This window comes from Neoarius graeffei, chromosome 20, assembly GCF_027579695.1.
Source record: "Neoarius graeffei isolate fNeoGra1 chromosome 20, fNeoGra1.pri, whole genome shotgun sequence".
Classification (NCBI taxonomy): domain Eukaryota; kingdom Metazoa; phylum Chordata; class Actinopteri; order Siluriformes; family Ariidae; genus Neoarius; species Neoarius graeffei.
In genome coordinates this window covers 66,686,742-66,706,639 of record NC_083588.1, presented here as the reverse complement: position 1 = coordinate 66,706,639, position 19,898 = coordinate 66,686,742, and the positions used below count along the sequence as shown (strand labels likewise).

Below are 19,898 nucleotides of genomic sequence, written 5' to 3'. Positions count from 1 at the left end.
TTTTTAATTAGAAAATTTCCAGAGGTCAAAGTTCATCATGTTCTGTCACTAACAGAGTGCCGTAGTCTGTGATGGTGCTGATTTTAACCACATCGATTCCGTCCATGATCTCGCTGACCGAGAGAAGACCATCCTGAAACACACACACACACACACCCCAGAACACCTCAGTGCAGGTGAGCGGTGATAAGAAAAGCAGTAGAAACTATAGAGAGCATTTTCCCCCAAGAAACTGATGTCTAAACTCTTAATAAATAAAGTCCAGTCCTGAAGGAAGAGGGCAGCTAAAGATTTCACGTTTAAGCAAAAAAAAATGCTGAGCACACTGTGTGCAGAACATTTGGAGTAAACAGATGCAAAAACAAAACCTCACAATCCAAACTGTTTGTTTTGCGTTCAGTAAAATGTCTTCAAGTTTAAAAATAAGTTTGGAAGGCTGGACTTTTTTCCACATTTTACACTGGGTGTATCGATGATGTGGAAACAGCTGTTCAATTTTACTCTCAACAAATCCAGATTTATGCAGAAAGGACACGCCCTCACGCATGCAGAATAACAATATAGTTACATCTACAGCGTAACGGTCACATTTATACTGTTTCACATTCTCAGCACCAAATCACATCTGTTGAGAATTGTTTTAATTCAAAGCCTAAGCTGTCAGTAATTTTACTTGGTGACATCAGAAACTGTGCTCATATAAAGCCCCGCCCATCAAGTCACTTTTACACAGAAATATTGAGTTTTTTAAAAAACTCAAGTGTACAGATGTGATCAGTTTCACCCAGATAATTATTTAAGCTTCATACATTTCTAATTCAACCTGACGTTTAAAGGTGCAGTTTGCAGTTTTAAAAAAGTTTACAAACCTGTAACACCTTAAAACACGAGAGATAACAGTTTTCTTGCCTATAAATTAAATTCACGTCACCTCTCTGTCTTTAAAGGTGAAGGTATTTGCAGTTTAAACAGAAAATGAAGTTATCATTGTAATTCACATCACAGCCAGCAGAGGGCTCTAAACATTACACACAGCACCTTTAAACGCCTGAGCATGTTCATATTTGCACGCCACTGGATTTAATCATGAAAACTGAATGAAGTGTGGCATGCTGTGAAAGCAGTGATGATTTGGGGTTCTGTACCTCCCTGTTACTTCCAGAACACAGTGTCGTTTGGACAGATTTACAGAAACATTCAGAATTAACACACAAGCCTAAAAAAAACAGGATCAGGGTTTATTTGATTTGGAATTCACAGAGAAATGTTTCACCAGTAAACAATAACAAAAATGTGTTTTGCTTAAAAAACACCTTCTGTCCTCTTCTATACCTCCCTCTCTCTCTCTCGCGGTGAGTGGTGCGTCTCCAGGTGATGAGACATCAGGCAGCTGTGTGTGTGTAAAACAAGTCCGTTCAGGCACTTAGCTGTGTTTCTTCAGTGCGTAACTCCGCTGTGTTAATGATCAAACGTGAACTGATTCCCGAGTGTGGCTGATCCTGACCCCATGACCCTGAGGTCCTCCTGATCATCTGGGTTTGGGTGGAGAGTATAGAGACAGTGTACAGGTGAAGAACCTCACCCCAACCTCTGCTGTTAATGCCATCACCCAGTCCCTTCCCAAATCATACCTCTCAATAGTTTTTAAAATCCTGCATTATTACAGCACCCGCTGCTGTTTTGGATGCCACAACTAACTGCGTATAGCTCCAACGGCCCAAAACATACATGACCACCATAGTACACGTCTGCACACCCAGATTTATCTTCTAAACATCTTTCTAAATAAAGCGCTCATGTGACCAACCCCTGAAATGTCCTTTCACAAGTCCTAATGTCCCTCACGGATATCGTGAAACGTTTCTACATGGCTGACATTTTCACTGATCCGCTGCTCAAAATGCGTGAAATGTTGGGTAGGAAATCAAACAGTATTTTAATGTACGTGTGCACAGAGCTGGCACATCTGCTTCCAGGTTTCTTTTTTTGCCGCGTGATCATGTGATGTTCTAGAGAGGAGCACGAGGGTAAAGATCTGCATTTCATGTTTATTTGTAGAACATAAGCAGATAAAGCTTTCTGAGGAGTCTGTAGCTTGAATGTTTATCAGACACGGAATGTGTTTTCATGATTTTTAGGAAGTAAAAGTTTTTCATAAACTTGGACTGAAACAACTACAGCAGCACAGGAGTGGGAGGAGTCAGTTGCTGATGTCACATGACTCAGATGTGCTGCCTATTTGATGGAGTGTTTTAGCCAATCGTTTTTTTTTTAAAAGCGTAGTAGTGTTATTTTCAACATTGTCTCTTTTTTTAAAAAAAAATTATATATATGATGTATTGTGTCATATGAACAAACAATGGAAGCTTCTTCACATCAGCCACACCCGGGGCAGAGAAACGTGCTGTTTTGGGTGTGTATGTGTGTGTGTGTGTGTGTGTGTGTGTGTGTGAGCGCATAAACCTGGTTTTTTAATGAGTAAAGTGTGTGACTAAATAAATACGATCTGTTTCAGGTAAACTGAAATTCCCTCCCAGCCTCCTGACCTTTCTCTTTTGACCCCTGACCTTTAGTTCCGCTCCTAATAATCTAACCCTCCCACCCATTTAAAAAAAAAAAAAGTTAATTTCTTTTCCCTGTGGAATGAAACTCCCCTCCCTCCCTCTGTATATTTAAATCTGACTCTGTTTAAATCAGATCAGAGCTCATCATGTTTCCTCGTCAGATCTTCTCCGTAATTAGTGGCTTGGCTCCCAACAAACATGTTCCAGTTATCCAGAATCTCTGCCTTGGAAATTCTGTCGTCCTGATTGAGTGTTGAGTGAAGATCCATTGGTTAGAGGATTAATGAAAAGGTAAAGGACGGAGAGAGAAAATTAATTACATCGTTTGGGGTCAATTAAAGACTTGTCATGCATTAATTATATGAATTAGTTCAGTTTATCTGATGACGTGAAAGGTTTTATGAGCGTGTACTCACGTGGTTCTTGTCCGTCTCGTGGAGGAGATGTTTGGCCTCGTTGTCTGCGTGATCGACGTCTTGAGGAAGGATCCAGTGAGCAACTTCATCAGCGTTGAGGAAGCCGTCCTAAAGAGAGTCAACTTTATTCAATCTGTTCAATGAATTTTATTGTGTTAAAGTTTATAAAACGTGTTTATTATGGAATCAGTTTCAGGAAAAATTTATTTAAAATGTGCAGTCAGTCAAGCTGAACATTTTCACGAGGAAACCTCAGGATTCCACACGGTTCGGATTTGTTCGCTGGCGTTACCTCGTGAACGATGGTGCAGGGAAGATTACTTTATAAATCAGCAGAGTTAGATGGATCACCTTCATCACTTAAACTTATTTACACATCAGTTTAAAAACGTGAATGTCCTTTTCTGATAAATCAGTTTGTCGCCCATTTCATCTTCACAGTGGTTCAAAATAAGATCCAATCACAGTTTACCAAAAGGAGGGGGCGGAGTTATTGAAGCCTACCTTACAGTGGATCTTTGAAATGATCTGTTTATCACTGATGTGGAAGAGGGTTTAAATTAAAATCATTTATCAGAAATGAAGTCTAAATATTAAACATGACTGGAAAGAGTTTTTACTCACAAAATAGAAAACAATTTGAGAAACCAAGAAGGACATTTTGATCAGCAGGTTTGAGGAAGTAGAAAGCATCACTAGTGAATTTTTTTTTTTTTAAGTGTTTTTATTGTTTATGAAAGTTTTTATTTGTTCCATTCTGGTCAGGCAGAATGTCTGAGTTTCTCTGGTGTGAGCTGCATCTCAAAACTTATTCAAGAGTCAGAGGATAAAAAGGTTCACTTTGAGCAGTGAAGGATTTCTGAAGACAATACAGAGGCCACGCCTCCCTCCCCGAGACCGACGGGCACCGGGACCATGCCTCCCCATGTCACTGATTGGTACCGGGCCCATGCCTCTCCCTCACGGAGACAGGGTTTTTTTGTTTGTTTTTTTTAATTCAGCTGTAACTACTCCCTTTTTTGATCCGGTTCTTTTCGGAGTCGTGAGCAGTGGTTCGGTCTTAACCCAGACTTTCACACTCTTCATCGTGATGTTTGTCCTGATGAAGGGGACTATACACACCTTGTTGAGGTCTCTGTACTCTGAGAAGTGTTTCCTCTCCGTGGTCACCCACTCGGGTTCACTCTCGCCCTCCTCAGGAGTGAACATGTCACCTACAGAACACACAGCACCAGGTCTCACACATGCTCAAGATTTTACGTGGCGAGTCACGTTTATTTTCTCACACGCTATTCTCGATCATCTGTGTCAGAACTCACCGATGTACTCCTCTAAATCGACCTTGCCGTCTCCGTTCTTGTCGATGTCCTCCATCGTCTCCTGTTGGGACGGAAACAGTCGTTAGAGGACGACCACGACATGCTCTCTGTTAGCTTCACTAATATCAGTGATGAACAGATTGTGGTCGCTATGGTAACGCTTTTCTATCGGACTCATCACCTGCACTACAACTCCCTTCATGTAATCGAACTCCTCTGGATGGAGGAACGCGGTGAACTCCTCCTTCATCACGATGCCATCTCCATCTTTATCCGCCATCTTGAACCGCCGCTGGTCTCGGGCGTGCATGGCTTTATAGGACTCTCTGTCTTCCAAATACTCAGAGTCATCATCTAACAAAAAACAGCTTTCATTACTTGTTAGCTACATTAGCCTTGTAGTTCAAAATTAAAGGAACACTTCAGACTGGCAGGACCATGTCCTGAACGATGCATGGAAATTCAAAGCCACAGCTTTTCCTTTCAGCACCACAATTCCGTGTTTGCATGATCCTCACCCAGGTAAGTTCCATAGGTGGTGCTCTTGTACTCCATCCAGGAGATCTTGCCATCCTTGTTCTCGTCATAATCTTTCCAGTGCTTGTTCACATTCTCTTCGATGTACCTCCTCTGCCGGTGTTTGATCCAGTGGTGCAGCTCAGCATGGTTAACGAAGCCATCCTTATTTGTGTCAATGCGGTCTACGATTTTCCTAAAAGAGGTAAATTAAACATACGAGGAGTTACAAACGCAAAGCGGAAACAGGAGAACGTTCTGGAATGAAAGGTGTTGAGAAGATGGCTCTGTACCCAAGTCTGGCTTTGCTCTCCTCAGGGGTCAGCTGGTCAAAGGTCTTGGCTTCTTCTTTGCCCAGGAAGGCCTCGTGGTCGTACTGGTAGCCGTGAGCATCGTCATGGGCGTGGTCACTCAGATCACGCTGGTGATGCACACGTTTCTCCTGAGGAGGCACGGCGAGGCCGAACGCCAAAATCACCGAGAGGATAAACAGCTGCATTTCCTGTTGACACACAAAGTGATCTCATGTAATGCAGTTTGCACTGCTGAGTGTAAAAGTTTGTACACCCCATCAATTCTGCATCCATGTGGGTGCCTCTGCAAATGAGACACTAATAATCCAGAAGAGCAGCCAAAATCAAAAGACGACAGCTCGATAAATAAAAACATAAATCACTGACTAGAAGCAAGAACAAGAAAATTTAAGAGCTGTTTAGAAGATATGAAAAGGAGATAAAGGTGGATATTAAAAGTTGAACATACAGGTGAAGAGAATTTCACAGTTCACTTTTAAAATGATTATATACATAGTACATATGCCCTTTTTCTTACTTGTGCAACCTGACAAATTGTCTCGTTTCTATAAACTAGACATTCTCCATGTCTTAAGGGTGTGCAAACTTTTGACTCAACTGTAGACAGAAACAGACAAAAAAAAACACTAATTACTGAATGTGAGTGATTCTCCTCCAGTGAAAGCTTACTACAGGATATTTACTGGGTCATTACTGTTTGTATGTTAATGTTGAAATACAGAAGTGTTGGTTTTGTTCAAGCAGAATTAAATCCACAGGGGAAAAAAAAAAAAAGACTTCATAAATTTACCTGAATAATTCTGGCATTAGTTTGACAAATAGAAATAAATGAAGTTCAGAATAAATCACATCATCATCATCATCATCTCCCTCCCTGTCTTCAACGCATTTATTTCACTGAGATATAAACCAAAGCACAGGTCTCATTTTAAATGAGGTAGCTATTGTGATAAATCCTGCACAAAATCACAGTTAAATTATAAAGATGCTTTAAACCCTGAAAACATTTCACACAAACTCTCAGCTGCACAAAGAAAAGGAAAAAACACGAGGTTTATCTGTGTGCAAATTAATAACTCTAGTAAATCTCAATTTTCCAAAAACAAGAAACCAGTGCTGTAACCCACCCAGAGTCCCCACTGCGCTTTGACCCAACCACTGTCCCCCCGCGCTTTGACCCAGAGTCCCCCCGCGCTTTGACCCAACCACTGTCCCCCCGCGCTTTGACCCAGAGTCCCCCCGCGCTTTGACCCAGAGTCCCCCCGCGCTTTGACCCAGAGCCCCCCCGCGCTTTGACCCAGAGTCCCCCCGCGCTTTGACCCAACCACCGTCCCCCCGCGCTTTGACCCAACCACCGTCCCCCCGCGCTTTGACCCAGAGTCCCCCCGCGCTTTGACCCAACCACTGTCCCCCCGCGCTTTGACCCAGAGCCCCCCCGCGCTTTGACCCAGAGCCCCCCCGCGCTTTGACCCAGAGCCCCCCCGCGCTTTGACCCAGAGCCCCCCCGCGCTTTGACCCAACCACCGTCCCCCCGCGCTTTGACCCAACCACCGTCCCCCCGCGCTTTGACCCAACCACCGTCCCCCCGCGCTTTGACCCAGAGTCCCCCCGCGCTTTGACCCAGAGCCCCCCCGCGCTTTGACCCAGAGTCCCCCCGCGCTTTGACCCACCCACCCAGAGCCCCCCCGCGCTTTGACCCAGAGTCCCCCCACGCTTTGACCCAACCACCGTCCCCCCGCGCTTTGACCCAACCACCGTCCCCCCGCGCTTTGACCCACCCACCGTGCTTTGACCCACCCACCCAGAGTCCCCCCGCGCTTTGACCCACCCACCGTGCTTTGACCCAGAGTCCCCCCGCGCTTTGAACCACCCACCCACCCAGAGTCCCCCTGTGCTTTGACCCAGAGCCCCCCCGTGCTTTCACCCAGAGTCCCCCTGCGCTTTCACCCAGAGTCCCCCCGCCGCTTTGACCCGCCCACCCAGAGCCCGCCTCCCCGCCGCTTTGACCCGCCCACCCAGAGCCCGACCCCCCGCGCTTTGACCCGCCCACCCAGAGCCCGCCCCCCGCGCTTTGACCCGCCCACCCAGAGCCCGCCCCCCGCGCTTTGACCCGCCCACCCAGAGCCCGCCCCCGCGCTTTGACCCGCCCACCCAGAGCCCGCCCCCCACGCTTTGACTCGCCCACCCAGAGCCCGCCCCCCGCGCTTTGACTCGCCCGCCCCGAGCCCCTCCAGCGCTTTGACTCGCCCGCCCCGCGCCCCTCCAGCGCTTTGACTCGCCCGCCCCGCGCTTTGACTCGCCCGCCCCGCGCTTTGACTCGCCCGCCCCGCGCTTTGACTCGCCCGCCCCGCGCTTTGACTCGCCCGCCCAGAGCCTCGAGCTTTAACTCACCCAGAGTCCTGCGCTTTAACTCACCCACCCAGAGCCCCGAGCTTTAACTCACCCACCCAGAGCCCCGAGCTTTAACTCACCCACCCAGAGCCCCGAGCTTTAACTCACCCACCCAGAGCCCCGAGCTTTAACTCACCCACCCAGAGCCCCGAGCTTTAACTCACCCACCCAGAGTCCTGCGCTTTAACTCACCCACCCAGAGCCCCGAGCTTTAACTCACCCACCCAGAGCCCCGAGCTTTAACTCACCCACCCAGAGCCCCGAGCTTTAACTCACCCACCCAGAGCCCCGAGCTTTAACTCACCCACCCAGAGCCCCGAGCTTTAACTCACCCACCCAGAGCCCCGAGCTTTAACTCACCCACCCAGAGCCCCGAGCTTTAACTCACCCACCCAGAGCCCCGAGCTTTAACTCACCCACCCAGAGCCCCGAGCTTTAACTCACCCACCCAGAGCCCCGCGCTTTAACTCACCCACCCAGAGCCCCGCGCTTTAACTCACCCACCCAGAGCCCCGCGCTTTAACTCACCCACCCAGAGCCCCGCGCTTTAACTCACCCACCCAGAGTCCCGCGCTTTAACTCACCCACCCAGAGCCCCGAGCTTTAACTCACCCACCCAGAGCCCCGAGCTTTAACTCACCCACCCAGAGCCCCGAGCTTTAACTCACCCACCCAGAGCCCCGAGCTTTAACTCACCCACCCAGAGCCCCGCGCTTTAACTCACCCACCCAGAGCCCCGTGCTTTAACTCACCCACCCAGAGCCCCGTGCTTTAACTCACCCACCCAGAGCCCCGAGCTTTAACTCACCCACCCAGAGCCCCGAGCTTTAACTCACCCACCCAGAGCCCCGAGCTTTAACTCACCCACCCAGAGCCCCGAGCTTTAACTCACCCACCCAGAGCCCCGAGCTTTAACTCACCCACCCAGAGCCCCGAGCTTTAACTCACCCACCCAGAGCCCCGAGCTTTAACTCACCCACCCAGAGCCCCGAGCTTTAACTCACCCACCCAGAGCCCCGAGCTTTAACTCACCCACCCAGAGCCCCGCGCTTTAACTCACCCACCCAGAGCCCCGCGCTTTAACTCACCCACCCAGAGCCCCGCGCTTTAACTCACCCACCCAGAGCCCCGCGCTTTAACTCACCCACCCAGAGTCCCGCGCTTTAACTCACCCACCCAGAGCCCCGAGCTTTAACTCACCCACCCAGAGCCCCGAGCTTTAACTCACCCACCCAGAGCCCCGAGCTTTAACTCACCCACCCAGAGCCCCGAGCTTTAACTCACCCACCCAGAGCCCCGCGCTTTAACTCACCCACCCAGAGCCCCGTGCTTTAACTCACCCACCCAGAGCCCCGTGCTTTAACTCACCCACCCAGAGCCCCGAGCTTTAACTCACCCAGAGCCCCGAGCTTTAACTCACCCACCCAGAGCCCCGAGCTTTAACTCACCCACCCAGAGCCCCGAGCTTTAACTCACCCACCCAGAGCCCCGAGCTTTAACTCACCCACCCAGAGCCCCGCGCTTTAACTCACCCACCCAGAGCCCCGTGCTTTAACTCACCCACCCAGAGCCCCGTGCTTTAACTCACCCACCCAGAGCCCCGAGCTTTAACTCACCCAGAGCCCCGAGCTTTAACTCACCCACCCAGAGCCCCGAGCTTTAACTCACCCACCCAGAGCCCCGAGCTTTAACTCACCCACCCAGAGCCCCGAGCTTTAACTCACCCACCCAGAGCCCCGCGCTTTAACTCACCCACCCAGAGCCCCGTGCTTTAACTCACCCACCCAGAGCCCCGAGCTTTAACTCACCCAGAGCCCCGAGCTTTAACTCACCCACCCAGAGCCCCGAGCTTTAACTCACCCACCCAGAGCCCCGAGCTTTAACTCACCCACCCAGAGCCCCGAGCTTTAACTCACCCAGAGTCCTGCGCTTTCTCTCTCCACTCCGCTCTTCTGCTTTTTGTTTTTTTTCGCCACGGATTCAGTCGCGTTGGCACTCTGCCTCTTTAAATCACGCGCAAGAGGGGGCGGTCCCCATCGTACACGTTCCTCCCAAAATCCCGTATTGATACACAAAGTGACCAATCACAGATCAGCAGTGGGCGGTCCTGCTCGGAATCGTGAACGCGACTGGCTCCGAGGCGCCACGTTGACACGCGAACGCGCATGAAACTGAAGATGCTGAAGCGCGCGCAATCTCCCTTCTGTCCAACTCGCATCTTCAAGGACCCCTCGGGGTAGCTGTGATGTTTGCCTGAATTAAATTCATCAACATGCTCGCTTGAAATTGAATGTTAGTATAGATGTAAGTTGTTAAGGCGAAATCTTGTAATTATTTAAAGTACTAAGTTCTGTATAATTTAACTGTAAAGATGCAGTCCGTGAAGTGATTTCTGTAGAAGTGATTGAGTGGCACTGCCTGTTAGCTTAGCAACTATTAAAACAGCTTTATTAGCATTAATTTTAGTCAACATCGGTTGCCAAAGTATTAAACACACACACACACACAGAGTAAATTCTAAAATTTAATTAGACATCAAATGCTGCATTGATATTTTATTTGTTTTTTAATTTATTTTTCCAAGTTCACAAAACGCGACACGGAAAAAGGCACATAAATATCTACCTAAACAGGTCCTTCTACGTTTTTTTTTTTTTTAAATAACACATTATTGAAAAAGTACAAATGTCCGAAACCAATATGGCAACATCATGTTATCATCCTGTTAAATATAGGGAGGAACAGAGAAATAATCAAAGGGAACAATCTGATAAAAAATGTCTTATAAACAATTTATAAGACAAAATTGAAAACAAATTATGTAGGAAATGCTGTAGTTAAAGATGTCCATGGATAGAAATAAAAAAAGGAAAACAAGTAAACAAGCAAGAAAACTAATAATGAAAAAACCATACATACATACAAGGGGAAACAGTTTTATCTCCATTATCTAATTCAGTGGGGAAATGTTTTAAAATATCATACAATCTTTCTGCTTTCCTTCTACCAGGGCTGCGTTAACCCTTGTCAAGTCCCTGGGCAGACACCCCCCCACCCCCCCCCCCCACCCCCACCCCCACCCCCCCCATGCCCTGGGCAGGCGCACCCCTGAGGCCCTGGGCAGACGCACCCCTGCACCCCCGAGGCACTGGGCAGACACCCCCCGAGGCCCTGGGCAGACACACACACACACCCCCCGAGGCCCCACCCCCGCCTGTTGTCAACTGCGCTCAGCAAATTCACCCCCTCAGACGTGCCTGTCTACCTAGACACAGAAACTTAAATAATGACAGTGGCACAATTAGAAATACTATTGAACGATAAAACTTTATATCCATCAACACCTATTTAATCGAGAAAAGGCAATGGTGAAATAGGCAACTGCATGGTGAAAAAATCCATCAGACATCACGGTTAACAAGTCTGGTTAATTAAAGTTTAACTTCAAGAAGCCTTTGAATGAGTGAGTCAATGAACAACGTCAAGAACATAACCTAGGCCTACAACAGTTTCTTTAGTATTCACAACAAGAACATTCATTTGGTATATAACCGTTCGTCTTCATTTTGGAATCCAGGCGACTTTTAACTTGTGAAAACAAAGAGTGATAACAAAGAAAGAAAAATATCTTGCTTCTCAGAAATAAATCTGAAAATGTTAGGCTATGTGAAACATTTCATCCTTTCACACACGTAATGTCCCAAACAGCAGCGGCACACAGCTTTGCGCATTCAGTTTGACAGCCATGGGTCAACTTACAAGGGCACTTTCCTACTTTTTTGGAAAGCGAAGTCATTAATTAAATCATTGAACTCAAGCTGGCGTAGCGTGTGAAGACATAGTGGACAGTGATCATACTGACAATGACGGGTGATTTATGCGACGGGACAAGGTGGGCTTCCTTACGGGTGGCGAAATGCATCAAAAATGTTATCAATATGATCAAAACTTCTGAAAATATTGTTTCATATTTTCCGATCTCGCTACCTCCAAGGCCCCCTAGTGGCCGAGGCCCTGGGCAGCTGCCCATGAAGCCCATTAGGATAACGCGTTCTTGCCTTCTACACACCTATAGAGGATGTGCAGTCACGTGACCCGCACGTGTGTACTCCGCCATATTGGACGGCTTCAGGATTGTTTACCTTGCGCAAGCGTAATGGATCCAGGCAGTAATCCCCAAGAAAATTCGGAAAATACCCCATCTACATCGCGCGATTACTTGTCTAAGTTTGTTCAGCATCTTGAAGGTGACGTGAGGCAGCGTTACGTGGAAAAGTGTTCCAGGTTGGGGATTGCAGATCCGTACAACTTGCCGCAATCCTTGTTCAGGGAAATTCGGAGCTGCGGTGCCGGCGATTTGCCCGATCTGGCCTACCACGACATTTACAATTTTCTCGTTAATCGTGAATCGTGTTACACTGGCAAAGCCCTCAAAGCTTACAAGAGCCTGGAAGCTTATAAATATTTTGTTGCGGGATGCGTATCTCAACTATACCTCTGGAAGGTTCCGAAGAAGAATGTCTACTTGATAACCTCACGGGTAAGTGGCATTAAGACGTTTATCATAAAGAGACAATGCAGGACATTTTATTGTAGGAATGTTCGAAATCTAAACTCAGTCCATGAAACATAGGAAGTATGAGAAGAAAACAGTAAATCAGAAAGCTGCGCACATTTGCGCAGCTTCCGCGAAAACATGCGCAGCTTTCTGATTTACTGTTTTCTTCTCATACTTCCTATGGTTCATGGACTGTGGCATTTGCTTATTTAGTAATTTTAATACAGAATTTACTCTGATGAAATTATTCAGACACTCCAACACCCCCCCTAAAAAAAAAATCGGATCTGCACGATTCAGCCGTGAAAAAGGCGCATCCGCCGTTTGCATCCCTGTTTAAACTCATAGGTTAACCGTCTTTAACCGGCTAATGAGGCTCGGTGGTCGGTCAAGTTTTTTTTAGTTTTCGCCATCCCTACTATGGATTGGCCTTTCAAAGGCATCATCATCATCATATTTCCCTCTTGGCACATTACTGGCCTTGGGGCGCTCCTGATGGGGGTAGTCTAACATCCATCAGTTGCATAAGCCTTGTTTTGTCCATCATACACCGCCTAGCCTGTGTCCTATCCACCCCAAGCAACTTTTCGACCTTAGTCCAGACTTTGGTCTGTGTTCTACAATCAAAAAGAACTTGCTTTTGTATGGCCCAGTTTTGTAACCTGCAAACATGGCCTAGGTATTTCAAATACTGGCGTTGACAGAAGATGCGGATAGGAGGAGTGTTTGTAAGTTCCCTCAGTTTTTCATTGGAAATTTTGTATCTCCAATCTAGTTCACTGTCATCGGACACTTGCTTTTCTCTTGTGGGAGCATTGATGCGTTGAAACCCACCCTTGACCATTTTCCTTAGAAATCCGTTCCAGATCACTTCCACTGTATCCAACTCTTTTTCAGTCAGTGCACATGCCTGTATACTATATAGAAGGCGAGATCTCACGCACGTGGCGAGGAATCTGACTCGAGTTGATAGTTTGACTCGCTTATCTGCGAGGATATGTTTTAGCTCATTCCATTTCTGGTAGGCCGCTCCAATTCTTGCAAATAGGAAACGAGACGTCTTTTCTTCATCGTTGGTAATTGTATACCCGAGGTATTTAAAAACCCTTACATTCTTAATTTTGTTACCATCAATGGTGAGCAGACTTGCCTGGCTCTTTATTTCCTCATTTACGTTAAAGGGCATAGTTTCTGTTTTTACATAAGACATTTTCAAGCCGAAGCGTGCAAAGGTTCGATCGTAAATCTCTAGGGTGTTCTTTAGTTCATCTATTGAGTTTGCAAAAATCGCCTCATCATCAGCATACAGCAATTCGGTAATCTGGGTAGTTCCACGTGCTGGGGCCTCTGAGCGGTATTCCCGTGGTGATACTTCATTGGGAATGCAGTATGTAACGTTCACACCTGCACCTGGGCAATCCCTTAGTACTTCATTTCGTGCTACCCTGACTACAAAGTCCATATAGATATTGAATAGGACAGGGGACTCAAGTGCGCCTTGGCGACATCCTACCAGTGTGTCGAAGAGATGCTTACTTCCTTTCACAAACGCTTTTGTGCCGGTGTACAGTGCATGCAGTATGGATACTAAATGGGGGGATTTTAGTCTGATCTTCAGACACTTAAATAAGGCATCCCTTGGTATCCAGTCGTATGCTGCTTTGAGGTCCACAAATGCTATGTACACTGGTTCCTTTGATCTCTTTGTGTTTTCAAGTAGCTGGCGTAGTATATATATTGCGTCTGTAGTTGACCTGTTTACTCTAAAGCCAAACTGTGATTGCAGGAGGATGTACTCATAGGTTTCCCTTATTCTTTCAACAACTATTCCAGACAGGACTTTGGATATCGTGGCTATTATACTGAGCCCTCTGTAATTCTCTGCCAGTGATCTTAAACCCTTCTTGTATAGGCAAGTAATACTAGCTGTTAGCCACTTTGCTGGAACTTGAGCATAAGACCAAATCAAGCTGATGAGTAGTACCATAAAGTTAAGAAGACCTGATGATTGCGAATATTTCAGTTGTTCAGCATATATTTTATCTGTTCCTTGACATTTGCCATTCTTAAGTTTCTTGATACTGTGTTCTATTTCTCCTCGCTCTGGTACTGAGTCATCTATTTTCGGAGCATCATCTGGTGGCAGTATGTATGGGTAATTCTCCGGATGTTCCAATTCGGGCTGTGGTTCATACCCACGATCGCTGAAGTGCGTAGAGAAATGCTCCTCCAACCTACGCATTGGGACCAATGGTCTATTGAGCCGTGTTAGAGATGTATACTCCTTCATCAAACGAAACTCTTGTTCTGTGTCTCTTTCTTCACTTGCAGTATTCAGTAAGTCCGCCTTAGTTTGGAAATACTTGTTCTTCAACTCTGTTCGCATCTTTCTTGTCTCATAGTATAGGATCTTTCTTTTGTTGGGGTCCTTTTCAGCCCAATATTTCCGTGTAAGGTCTTGGTATACTGAGTTCGTCCATGGCTTATTCAGCTCTCTTTTACTTTTTGATGGTATTATTTCTTGGGATGCCTCTATGATTGCCTCAGTCATCCTTTCTTCTACTGTATCTATTTCGGTACTATCTTCACCATGTCCCAACAGCAAAGAGTCTAATTTTGCACTATACTGTCCTTGAATCTTCAAGTCATCCCTCAATTTATTCATATCCGGACGTGTGGGAGGAAGTCTGGATTTTCGAAAGATCTTGTGTACTTGTCTCCGAGTTGGGAATGCAGTAGTCATAACCACAATGCGATGATCAGAGTCGAAGAGTTGACTTTGCATCAGGTAGACTTGACAGTTCGTGGTTGATCGTTTCACGTACCAATCTGACAGGATGTAATCTAGCCTGCACTTATAGCCAAGGTTCGACACAAATGACCATCGGTGTTCATCAGATTTCGTTGCAAACATCGTGTTTAGCAAGAATAGATCTTCACTTTCAGCTGTTTCTATCAGGCGTAATCCATTAAAGCTCGTTGGGTTGTTGTCATTGAATGGGCCAACACTGCGCCATCTATTCATGTCACAATCATGTCCAATTGTGGCGTTAAAATCTCCAGCGACTATAACTTTGAAGGAGGGATGTTCGTTCTTACATTTATATACTAGTTTCTGGAGGGTTTGATAGAATGATTGCTTCGTTGATTCTGCGTATTGTTCAGTTGGGCAGTAGCAGTTTACAATAGATAACTTCACACCACACACAGTGACGCGTACCATTGTCATTCTTCCTTCAACCACGTGGTTTACATCCAGTAGTCTCACATGGGGTACTAGTACTATCGCAACACCTGCCTTAGCCGTTTTCATACCATTATAGATTATCGTCCAGCCGTCAAGTACTGGATCACTGAAACAAATTTCTCCTTCTTCTTTTTGTCTCACTTCCTGCATACAGGTTATGTCATGAGATAGATTCTTGAATTGAATAACACAGTCAGCAAGCTTGAGTTCACATTTGCATGTTCTTGTATTGATGGTACCGAGTCGACAATCATGATAGCCCTGTCTGTTCAGTTTGGTTCTCGGATGGGGTCTCATATCTTCAAAGCAGTTCAGTCTAAACTATTCTATTCTTTGTTTTTACAAACACACAGTTGACAAAACACTCTAATAATAACCAGTCATATAATCAATAAGATCGTATCCAGAACTCGTATCCACAAAACAGGCTTTCTCTTGCCTTTTACAATGATCGTAATCCAGATTGAAAGAGGCTACTTTACAAGCTGGTGCCAGTGCTCCGTTTGCTCACCCGGTCGCAAGACCAGGATCCCCAGGGTGTACCTGTCCTAATGACGGAGGTGGAGCTGGCTTGAGTGTGAGAGGCGATTAGACTTATGAGGACTTATAAATGCCTTGTAAGCCTAGCAGTAATACTGAGAGTTGCGCGTCACACAATTTACACCCCATTACATAATTTACATATATGAGCCAAAAAGATAAAACATTGTCATAGACTAGGCCAGGGTAGTAGGGCTCGGCATAGCCATTTTAAACGTTAGAGATCAAGCGGACTGACGGCCACAAACACTGTTCTGTCTAGTTTCTAAGTATGCAGTTATCATGTTATCATTCAATCCGAAAATCAACTTAACAGATGTACTAGGAGTATTGAATTAGAAGATTACACCTACCTGATATGAAGTGTTCACTACAAATTCGGCTGGTAGAACTGGGGTTCCAGTTTTCTCTTCGCACAGCGGACACCCATTTTGCGCGTGTCTCCTCGTCTGCGGGGAATCTATAAAATGACACGCCCTCCTTTTGGCCCTGTCTATTGGTACAACCAAATGCTGAACAAGATATAACCATTCTCAAAAGATCGACTCCCACACACTTGATAATTAGAACGGGTTCGTCTAAGTTCTATGCGCGGCCATGCCGTCCAAGATGGCAGATAAACAAATATCACGTGACCTCGTGACGTCACGTGCACGCTCTCTATATGAGGGGTGGTTTTTTTTATTCAGTTATAGATTCAAAATTAAACCTGTATATATTTGTAATCACTAAAAATAATAAAACAATAATGATCAGACACATTTTTACAAATATTTCAGCACTGAAGAGTTGACTCACCCGCTTTACATCAAACTTTCTAGTTTTCCTGAAGCCCCATCGAGCTGCATGTTCAGCTGTTTTTCCAGCTTTATCCAGCTGACTCAAGTCATTCACACAGTAAAGGAGTTATTTAGGATGTTAAACAGGTGGAAAAACACTGCAAATGTGCTGAAATCTGCTTCCTGTTCTGTTCATTTCCTGCACTTCTCTGTATAAATGGGTTAATAACGCATTGTGCAGCTATTATTACACACCGGCTTGATGAGATCAGGCAAGTTTTATTGTTTTTCACATGCACACTACAAGTAAATACAGTATTCCCTTTATCAGTCCTCCAAAACATGTTCTGTGCTCAAATCTCTCATCTTATTATTCAGTTAAACACGTTCCTCAGCCCCTACAGGGAGATTCGTATTAAAAGTGTGGAGTTATACAGTGATGAATTTAAGTCTGAGGGTTTATTCACTCTATCAGTGCCACAGCGCTGAATCACACACAGTTCAGGAGTCTCCTCCTTGATGCTTGTCTCTCTATGAGAACAGAGAGTGTCTCTTTCATGGAGGGTTCCAGGTAGAACCCATTTAGAATGCAAAGAGCCTTTATCTACCCCTGAGCTAATCCAGATTTATGCCTGTTACAATTAATCTGAATATAGATCTGAATTTAAACTTTTCATCAGTCTGGTGAAGCATGCCAAATTTGATGATGATTGGAAAACATTTGCGGTTGTAATCACTGTGTCTGAAACTCTGTCCTGCTGTAAAACGCACTGTGTACTGCACACGACTCCCATCCGAGTACACACTACAGTGTTAACAGGAATGTTCATGTCCGTGGAGTGTACTACAGACCCATACCTTCCTGTCATCACAGTCCGTGTCATGCAGGGGGCTGACGTCAGACTTGTGCTGTGTTCAAAAACTTCTGACTTCTGAAAAATGTACATCGGGGTGTCCAGACTTTTTGCAAAGAGGGCCAGATTTGACGAGGTGAAAATGTGTGGGGGCCGACCATTCAGCCTGACATTCTTTGAACCATTAACATTAAATGCAAATGAACTTAATGAAATTTTTATTGCAAATGGCATACTTTTCATTTCTTCACATAGAACACAAATAAATCTAAACAAGTTTTTACCAAAATCACTCTGCCTTTCATATTTGAAGACTACATAAAATGAAGAAAAAGTCTGACTGGGAAAAAAAACTTTCGGGAAGATTAAACATATCTAGGTTCATTTGGAACATTACATATTATTCACTATTAAATGCTCACTGTAAACTTCTAAATTCAAAACATGTGAACAGGAAAATAACACTAACAGTTATCTTATTCAGAAGTACAAAACATTGAGGGCCATATGAATCAGTGTATCACTCATTCTTTTGTTTTTCAAGTGACAATCAAAAAACAAAAATATGTTACTTGATTTTGAATCGGATATCAAAAACGAAAAAGGCAGTGTTTTTCATTATTTCAATTTTAGACTCAGATCAAAAATACGTAATGGAAAAACGTGCTGCCGGACCAAATTTGGATTTAATATTTAATTTGTCGGGTTTATGAGACCCAGTTTAATTGTCAATTGAAAAACAAAAGAGCAAATAATATACGGATTGAAAAGACTCAGTGCATATTCAAAACTGTGGTTTTGATTATCACAAAAAAAATCAATTCACTGAGATTTTAGAATTTATTCGCCTCAGAATAACTAAACAAATAACTTGCTTGCACTAATGTGAAGGGTGATACTGAGATCTCGACTGCAGTAAATAGGCCAGGTCTGGCTCAAAGACAGTGGTTTTGATGTGCAAGATGTCACGCAGGTGAGAGTCACTTAGTCTTGTCCTCACGCAGTTCTTGTTAAGGTTCATAACCGAGAATGTTTTCTCACACAAGTATGTCGAGCCATGTTGAGTTAGCATGTTTCGTCTGGTAGTGCCTCTTGATATTGAATTCCTTGAAAACAGCCACAGTCTCTTGGCAAATTAGGCAGACACAGTTGTTTCGGATTTCAGTGAAAAAAGGCTCCAATTTCGGGCGGCACGGTGGTGTAGTGGTTAGCGCTGTCGCCTCACAGCAAGAAGGTCCGGGTTCGAGCCCCGGGGCCGGTGAGGGCCTTTCTGTGCGGAGTTTGCATGTTCTCCCCGTGTCCGCGTGGGTTTCCTCCGGGTGCTCCGGTTTCCCCCACAGTCCAAAGACATGCAGGTTAGGTTAACTGGTGACTCTAAATTGAGCGTAGGTGTGAATGTGAGTGTGAATGGTTGTCTGTGTCTATGTGTCAGCCCTGTGATGACCTGGCGACTTGTCCAGGGTGAACCCCGCCTTTCGCCCGTAGTCAGCTGGGATAGGATCCAGCTCGCCTGCGACCCTGTAGAAGGATAAAGCGGCTAGAGATAATGAGATGAGATGAGATGAGATGAAGTACTCCAATTTCCACTTTAAGAACAAGAAACCTTTTTTTTAAGAAACCTTTATTCGTCACATGCACACTTCAAGCACAGTAAAATTCATCCTCTGCATTTAACCCATCTGAAGCAGTGAACACACACACACACACACACACACCCAGAGCAGTGGGCAGCCACACCAGAGCGCCCAGGGAGCAGTCAGGGGTTCGGTACCTCACTCAAGGGCACCTCAGCCCAAGGCCACCCCACGCCAACCTAACTGCATGTCTTTGGACTGTGGGGGAAACCGGAGCACCCGGAGGAAACCCACGCAGACACGGGGAGAACATGCAAACTCCACACAGAAAGGCCCTCGCCGGCCGCTGGGCTCAAACCCGGAAACTTCTTGCTGTGAGGTGACCATGCTAACGACTACACCACCGTGCCATCCACTTGTCCTGGAAGCGGCGGCCCTCGCTGTCAACTTTCCTTTTTTTAGTTACAGTTGCCATTTTAGAAATGGGCTGGAAAGGTTCACACAAGGGTCATGTGGCAAGAGTGCGGCCACAGGTCTGCTGCGATCTTCTGGTGAAATATAAAATAGCTTTTTTGTACGTGTGTATTTTATATTATTATTGATTTTATCACAGAGGCTGCAGGCTGGTGGAAATTTGAACACGGGTTGCAATTGGCCCCCGGGCCGGACTTTGGACATGCCTGATGTACATTCAACTTGATCAACTTGGAAAACAAAATAGCAGTGTTTGAACTATGCCGATATTTTCGGGGGGTCCCTTTTTTTCCCTGGGGGGGGTGTGCTTGCGCTTGTCTCAGAGCGCAGATCTCCAAACGCATGAGAAGCC

At 45.7% G+C, this 19,898-nt stretch overlaps 2 protein-coding genes across 3 annotated transcripts in view; one reads left to right on the top strand and one right to left on the bottom strand.

Annotated features, from left to right (window-relative positions):
• Positions 1-10: 10 nt before the first annotated feature.
• Positions 11-9,543, bottom strand: rcn3 (reticulocalbin 3, EF-hand calcium binding domain). Of its 2 annotated transcripts, none has more exons than XM_060902323.1 (8): positions 9,437-9,543; positions 5,109-5,317; positions 4,818-5,011; positions 4,481-4,653; positions 4,300-4,360; positions 4,103-4,194; positions 2,981-3,088; positions 11-133 (listed from the first exon to the last, which is right to left on the bottom strand). In XM_060902323.1, exons 2-8 carry the CDS (start codon positions 5,312-5,314, stop codon positions 26-28), a joined length of 942 nt encoding a protein of 313 aa, XP_060758306.1. In that variant the 5' UTR covers positions 5,315-5,317; positions 9,437-9,543; the 3' UTR covers positions 11-25. The 2 variants fall into 2 exon arrangements, with proteins under 2 accessions (XP_060758306.1, XP_060758304.1); XM_060902321.1 differs by lacking the exon at positions 11-133 and adding an exon at positions 1,218-2,806.
• pax10 (paired box 10) overlaps positions 146-19,898 on the top strand; it is a 38,856-nt gene continuing 19,103 nt past the window's right edge. Inside the window, exon 1 of the mRNA XM_060902325.1 lies at positions 146-176. The gene's annotated coding sequence lies outside the window, so the exon portion shown is untranslated. The remainder of the gene's footprint in view (positions 177-19,898) is intronic.

Coding starts and splice junctions, on each gene's coding strand:
- rcn3 (XM_060902323.1), bottom strand. CDS start 5,314: ATGCAGCTGTTTATCCTCTCGGTGATTTTGGCGTTCGGCCTCGCCGTG. Junction 4,654..4,817: donor CACCTATGGAACTTACCTGG/GTGAGGATCATG, acceptor GTTTTTTGTTAG/ATGATGACTCTGAGTATTTG. Junction 134..2,980: donor ACGAGACGGACAAGAACCAC/GTGAGTACACGC, acceptor TGTGTGTTTCAG/GATGGTCTTCTCTCGGTCAG.